The following is a 7,627-nucleotide window of genomic DNA, read 5'->3' as shown; positions in this document are numbered from 1 at the left end:
CCATATTCTCCTGTATCCAGTCATCGTTGTATGAATTGCATGTGTGCAGTATGCAATGTAATATGCTTGTTCTGACTTCCCTTCGGTGTGTGTCTGCGTGCGTGCATGCGTATGTGTGCCTGTGTGTGTGTGTGTGTGTGTGTGTGTGTGTGTGTGTGTGTGTGTGTGTGTGTGTGTGTGTGTGTGTGTGTGTGTGTGTGTGTGTGTGATACATGGGTTCCTTTATTTGGTTTGCTGCGTGTGGGTTTTAGAGTGTGCAGCTGTAATGATGTTTCAGCATTTTCAAGTAATTATTAGCCATGTAAAACGTGCGCGTGAGTGTGTGTGTGAGAGTGAGTGAAATATGTTTGTTATACATGTTGCACGGATGTAACACAAATGACTCATTGTATTTTGTGCAACCTTGACCGTAAACTTGCTTCTAATTTGGTTAATATTAGTGCTGTTGAGATACTGTCTGTAGACTACTGTGTGAGTGCTGTCACATTCACAACACCTCTGGAAATGGGCAGAACCTCTACACTTTTCTGAGAGACAATTAGTTTGACAAGGTTTTTACTGAATGAGGCTGATGCCGAATCCTGTTTGGAGGAGCTTGTGCCCCTGTGTTTTACTGTAGGCCCTATATGTTGCTGTCAAGGATGTTCACTATACAAGGTCAAAGCCTAGTGTCTGCAGACTGCAAAGGTTTCGCATGTAAACATAGCTGTCCATTATTAGGGGTGGGGGTAGGTAGGCCTACTATAAAGATGATTTTGTTTTTGAACAACCATTGAACAGGTGCTGCAACTTAACTAATAATGAAAGTATGGAGAGTGAGCTGTTACCTAGATAAGGGCAAAATGCCTCATATTGACTGTCAAAGTACTGTAGGCCAACAAAGGAAATGAGAGAGAGGTCCACTGCCAATTTAGTCTTAAAATCTCTGTACTTTGAGAAACCCTGAAAGTAGAGATGCGCATCTACCTAGTATGATACGTGTGCAGTAATTTATATAGACCACTAGAGGGAGATAGCGCTTACGCCTCATATCCAGTCAACCAGTCAAGTCACTCGCTTTCTTCCATCACGAACACATGATGAACCACGACTTTTCCTCACCCTGTTGCATTAATGTCACTGAGGTATGTGGAGTGCAATATGAGTGCTACAACTTCTGTAACATCCCTGACTTTGAACAATTGAATTCACAGTTTAGTACATTTTTAGTAAACAGGTTGGTTCCACGCCGATAACATCTGATAGAAACCAGTGTGGCTGTGGTTAGGCATATGTGCATGCCCATTAGTGACCATACGTGAAATCCAGAGTTGATTGAAAGCTTTCAGTCGAACATCCAGTCTGACGACAGCCACAGTTTTGTAGATAAATGTTTTTGCCACTTTTTTGTAGATAAAAGTTGTTTCACCCTTAAATCACCATGTGCATGGTTGTAATTTTAAGTGTGGATGGTGGGGATGTGTCCATCCATACCACTTGTGAGAAGAATGTAGCCTGTCCCCACCTTTTCCACGAATATCAATATGATGCAAAAAAATAGCATACTCAGACAATTTACCATTGCAATGTCCCAACAGCCATACAATTTCCCAGACAGCAAAATGGGTCTGGCCCAGATCTGTGACAGATGTTGGCAGGCACTTGGGCCAGGTCCGCAATCCTGGTCTGGCCCGGTTTCTTATTTTACAATGGCGCTGAGCTGGAACAGGTCCGGATTACGGATCCGGAATGGATCTGGCCCAGGTCCAATCCACATGTTTGGAATTTGTGGCCGACCTGGGCCAGATCTGGCCCAGGTCCGTAATACGCATCTGACCATGATCTGGCCCTGATCCGTAATACACAGTTGGGGCTCATCTGGCCCATATCCGGACCTTATCCGGACCTTATCTGGGCCTGATCCGGATTAAAGGGATATTTAAAGGCATATGCCATTATTTTGGGGATTAATACAGTTAAAATTGTTGGCTGGGGTTTATAAAGGTGGTAAAGTGTCTTATTTTTCATGTGAAGCGTTGTCTTGCTTTAAGACAAGTTAAAAGAGGGAGTATGTCGCTAAGCTAGTGAAAGTCAATGCATCCATGTAGCATTGCTACATGCTACACGGATCCATTGACTTTCACTAGCTTAGCGACATGCTTCCTCTTCTAACTTGTCTTAAAACAAGACAACGGCTTACATGAAAAATAAGACACTTAACAACCTATATAAACCCTGGCCAACGATTTTAACTGTATTAAGCCCCAAAATAGTGGCATACCCCTTTAAAGGTGGACCGTGGAATATTTTTAGTTGTTCATTTCCAGAATTCATTATGCCCATTCACAAATGTTAACTTTTTAACAGATATTTACCACCACCAAAGTATTCAACATGACTGGGAAATTGGCAATTTTCATACATGAAAAGGGGGATCTCCTCCATGGTCCGCCATTTTGAATTTCCAGAAATAGACATTTTTAGCTGCAAAAACTCACTTTGGTATTCATGCAAAAATCTAAATTAGCAGTAGACAGCACAGTTTCAATGAACACCATAGATGCAATACCTACTCTGGCCACAATTTTGCACAGTGCACCTTCAAGCAAGAGCAAACAATGTTTTTAAAAAATGAGCCGCTTACAAATTATGCATTTTAGTATTCTTTATTGTTTTGTTTCTTGTTGGGTGTGTGCCAAAGCAGTCGGCTGCCAGATCCATCTCCACATTTTTGATAGCGTTCATCTCTCCCTTGTTGCCTCTTCACACTGTAAGATATTAAAAAGCACACAAAGCAGAAGGGAAACGTTAGACTTAATGCAGATGTATGTGCAGGCACAAATTACATACGATTGTGAATGAACTGACACATACAGGTGCTGGCCAAAAAATTAGAATATCATGAAAATGTTTATTTATTTCCATAATTCCATCAATAATGTTACACTTTCATAGATTATAGATTCAACGACCCACATTTTAAAACTATGCCAATAATTTGTTTATTCTTGCAATATTTTTTGGCTTCAAGAAACCATGAATTACGTAACTCACAAAATTAGAAGATTGTGATGAAATCACCATTCTCTTCAGAAAAAAAAGAAACGGGTCATATTGTCATATCAAATCAGTTAAAATTCTCGACTCTCTAAATAACATGTCAATGTTTAATATTTGGTTAGAAATGTAATCGCCTTAATCACGGCAATGATGTATTTAACATTTCCAGTCAATGGCACACATGCTTGACAGCATCAAATGCAAATTTGTTTATCATGGTCTCATCAGAGTCAAACAAACTAAGGATATGGGTTACTGGAACCATGTCCTCTGATCTAATGACATCAAGATAAACAAATTGGCTTTAGATGATGTCAAAACATGTGTGGTGGTAAAAAGCGATGTGTACAAAGGAAAGTGCCTCATGCTGAAAGTCAAGTTATGGTAGTGGGAGTGGCATGGCTTGGGGCTGTGTGGGTGCCATCAACAGTAGGAAGCTGAATTTCACCAAAAGAAATATGCTTGTCAACATGTACTGTAACTACTGAAACAGATCATGATATTCCCTATAAGGATTTCATTCAAATCTCACACACATCTAATTTAGCCAGGTGCAGACTCAAAATGTAAAAATTAAACGTAAGGCAAGGATGAAATGCACATCAATGACTTCCCTTTTAATCCCTTTAAATTTCGAGACAATTCAGGCCAACACGGCCCCTTCTCAGACACTATGATAGGCGTGTACTCAATTTTGCACCAGCATAATTTCACAAAAATGGGCAAATATGTCATTTAAGTTATACAATTGGCCTTAATTTTCTTATGTAAGCTCAAAAGATGTTGTATTACACTTTTTTGGGCGTTTTGGGAATAACTTGTGTGTTCAAAATGTTACTTTTCAACAAGGGTATACTCATTATTGCTGTGCACTGTATATTTGAATAATTTCTTAAAAATGTGGGAACATGGAGCAGCAGGAATAAGCTGTGGGACCAATGGGCTGTGGGAACATGACCCCGTACACAGAACATACAGTCAACCTAGCCAAGTATACCGTAGGTATTCCATGCACTTTCAGGCCACCACAGAACAGCATCAGGCAAGTTCTGGTTGAGTGTTGTACAACAAGTGTGTGTGTGTGTGTGTGTGTGTGTGTGTGTGAGAGAGAGAGAGAGTAAGTGAGAGTGAGAGAGTGTGCACACCAGCATGCATGGGCTTTAATGCATAACATAAAAACAACTTACTTAATACATTCTGATGACGTCCGAGGGCTTCTTGAATATGTAGTGAGGCCGACCCAGCAGAGTAGAAGTCCTGTCCTTTCATTTGAGTCCTACAGCAGAAAAAGAATAAATAATTATGAATAATAGTTATTGGGATTTCACTGTGAAAATATTTAGTACAATTGGCATCCATGTTTACAATTAGTTTAGTTTATTGGTTTATTTCATCAGGGACCATGTGCAAAGTACATTAGTTACATAGTAAAAAAAAAAAAAGATGACCTGCACCACATTATAGCTAAAAGCTAATTTCCATCTGCATTCCCTGGGCAGGTAAGAAAACATATAACACACACACTAAAATATGTCAAAACTATTAGTGGTGACCAGACTGGGTACATGAAAGCCATTTCTTCACTCCAAGTGAGAATGAATAAAAGTTTGTAATGCCTTTTATGTGGGTGGGAAGGGCATTCCATTATTTTGTTGCTCTGCAAAAACAGATTGTGCAAATTTATGCTGTTACCCAGCTTGGGAGGCTACTATTTCCTCTGGTGGTAGATCTAGTTGTTCTGCTAATTTGTTCAGAGCAAGGATAAAAGTTTTCAGAGGTGGTGGAGCAGAATTGTGAATAATTTTGTGCACAAGTTGCACAGTAGAATATAGAATTAGGTTGTCAAAACTGAGCAAGTAATACTTGTCCAGTATGGCACAACACAATGGTGAAATTGAGACGGACGCCTGTCCAAAACTTTAAGATTTCATGGTAGTCTTGTTAGCCTGAGACCACTTTGACATTAGTGTAAATGAGACATTTATCATGCCACTTACATATGTCTCAGCAGGATCAACAGTTAAAGAAGTTAAATTGTCAGCTCATACACTCACATGACAGTCCAAAAAGGTGTTCAGTGGCGGCTTCTTCTCTCACTTGCAGCTTCATACACACCGAGCGATGTTGATGCCAGGTCGATCAAGGAATGACTGTGCCTACTGTTTACAATTCTACCCAAAGCAAAAAGAAAAAGAAACACAAAAAGGTTGAAAGTTGTCATAGAAATACATAGAACATACAATAAACCTATTCAAGTAGACAGTAGGTATTCTATGCACATTCAGGCCACCAAACAACAGCATCAGGCAAGCTCTTATTGAGTGCTGTACAACAAGTGTGTGTGTGTGAGTGAGAGAGAGGGGGGGGGGCGTGCCAGCATGCATGGGCTTTAATGCATAACATAAAAACAACTTACTTCATACATTCTGGTGGTGTCCAAGGGCTTCTTGAATAAATAGAATTCCTGTCCTTTCATTTGTGTCCTGTAGCAGAAAAAGAATAAGTATGAATAATAGTTATTGGGATTTCACTGTGAAAATATATAGGCCTAGTACAATTGGCATCCATGTTTACAACTCTCGGCTCATACCTTCAAATGACAGTCCAAAAAGCTTTTCAGTGGCGGCTTCTTCCCTCACTTGATGCAGAGGCAGCTTGCTTCATACACATCGAGTAGGCCTAATGCTGGTGTCCAGGTCGATCAAGGAATGGCTGAACCTACCGTACAATTCTACCCAACCCAAAGCAAAGAGGAAAAGAAAGACAAAAAAGTTGAACGTTTTTGCATACAACATGCATGCATGAGCTTTAATTCACAGTATTTTGATGAAGCCTAATCCATGTTATAGCCTATATCACAATGCAGTTATTAAACTAACAATACGGCCATTTAGGATTTGTGTAAATAGGCTACAACAATCAAGGAGTTACAAACTGCGTGATGTCAAATGAATTCAGCTCAAGGTGAGCACAACACAGAATGTTTGCTGTCGGCGGCACAACATGGATACGGTGATTATTAAGCCATCAGAAATTGATTGGAAATAATCGAACACATCATGTACATCACACTCGCACCTATACCTAGCTTTTTTGGCGAATGTTATACAAATCACAGCGGTAGTTACAGAACTACCGGTAGTAGTGCTAGTCGACTAGAAACTACCTTTGTTTCTGTCCCGTGTTGATAGGGTATGTTTGGGATGTTAGCATCATAAAAGATTATCACCATTACTGCTAACGCCGCTAAAATTGACTCAAATAGCCCGATCATGACACATTTTTGAGTGGGTTCATCAAAAGCTTGTGATGCAGCCACAAAGACAGCAGCAAGTTAGCGCGATGCTGCGGTGTTATGATACAGTGCTCGGCCAAGCCATTTCACGACACAACAGAGGGAGGTTAATTAACTCACTGGACTAAAACGCTGAAAGAGTAGTGGCGACGGCGATTGAGTGTATTTTACTTCTACCATAGTATTAAGTTAAATAATTACTTACCATCATTGAATGATCAAGTCACGACAGTGCAGTGTTGGACGAGACGCGACACAGGCGGATAGTTGAGTTCAGCTGAGGTAAACTGAAGAACGGTCTCTCTCTCTGAGGGTTCCAAAGTGACAGTTGGGGAACAAATTCAGTTTTGGCGCGTCCGGATTGCTTTATGTGGCCCGCACCCGCCACTCGCCTTCAAATCGGACTGAATTATTTTATTATGGCGCGTCCGGATTGCTTATACAGGCCCGCATCCGCCAGGAGTCTTCAAAACTGACTGTCAAACTACTGGTCCGGATCGGAGCTGCCGCTGATCGGCAAAATGACAGTGACTGCTATGCGGATCTGCTGACTTGAAAACGGACCCGGCCCAAATCTAATTGCTGTCTGGGTTACCATTGCAATGTCCCAACAGCCAAACCTGCACCTTTGACCCTGGCCTGTGCATGCTATGCCCTGCATGCTATATAAGGGTACAGGTATAATGGGCTCCCTCTTTTCTAATTTGGCCATAAAATAACATGACACATACACTGTTCTTTGACACACTCTCATTTCTTGTTTTTAGTAGCCGAGTGTCTTGAGTTTAAAAGGCCATGGCTGTGTTTGTTCTGTCAGTTATGGGCAGACACTGTTTCCTCCTCTTGCTGCAGGTAAGGGCCTTTACAGTTCCTCAAGGTGGAGTCTACCATGTGTGTGTGTTCAGCCTACGGCTCACTCAACAGGCTCAGTGACTCAGGTGTGTAAACTTTTGGGTTGGTTTGCCCAACACATTCCCGCTTCCTCCTCAGTCCCAGTGTGTCCAGGTGAGTGAGGCAGTCACGGCAGGTGAATGAGGGTGATGGCAGAGGTAGGATGGAGAGCAGAAGCATGTAGAAGCTAAAACACAGTATTGAAGCAATCCCTGTAGTGGCAGGCGCCATTTTTTTAAGAGGGAGAGGTTAATCATGTCCATCACTGTCAATCTTAAGAGGATAACCAACTTGCCTGGGAAATATGATCGCAAGGTTGAGCTGTCTTTCAGAGGTGAGTGAAATAACTGCACTTGCTCAGTCTAAGATGAACTGTTTAGGATTCTATTCCATTATGTCTGA

General features: G+C 41.2%; 1 protein-coding gene and 1 long non-coding RNA gene across 2 annotated transcripts in view; one reads left to right on the top strand and one right to left on the bottom strand.

Annotated features, from left to right (window-relative positions):
* Positions 1 to 2,626: 2,626 nt before the first annotated feature.
* LOC134463290 (uncharacterized) lies at positions 2,627 to 6,906 on the bottom strand. Its single transcript, XR_010037706.1, has 6 exons — positions 6,540 to 6,906; positions 5,630 to 5,770; positions 5,456 to 5,522; positions 5,094 to 5,210; positions 4,227 to 4,315; positions 2,627 to 2,747 (listed from the first exon to the last, which is right to left on the bottom strand). It is a non-coding gene; the product is annotated as an uncharacterized LOC134463290 (long non-coding RNA).
* Positions 6,907 to 7,351: 445 nt separating this feature from the next.
* The window catches only part of fer1l4 (fer-1 like family member 4), a 69,980-nt gene continuing 69,704 nt past the window's right edge, over positions 7,352 to 7,627 (top strand). The window contains exon 1 of the mRNA XM_063215559.1: positions 7,352 to 7,559. Within this exon, the coding sequence (XP_063071629.1) occupies positions 7,481 to 7,559 (79 nt within the window). The 5' untranslated portion in view covers positions 7,352 to 7,480. The remainder of the gene's footprint in view (positions 7,560 to 7,627) is intronic.

Source organism: Engraulis encrasicolus, chromosome 14 (genome assembly GCF_034702125.1).
Source record: "Engraulis encrasicolus isolate BLACKSEA-1 chromosome 14, IST_EnEncr_1.0, whole genome shotgun sequence".
NCBI classification, from domain to species: domain Eukaryota; kingdom Metazoa; phylum Chordata; class Actinopteri; order Clupeiformes; family Engraulidae; genus Engraulis; species Engraulis encrasicolus.
Note: the sequence above shows the minus strand (reverse complement) of the source record. Positions and strands in the feature narration are given on the sequence as shown.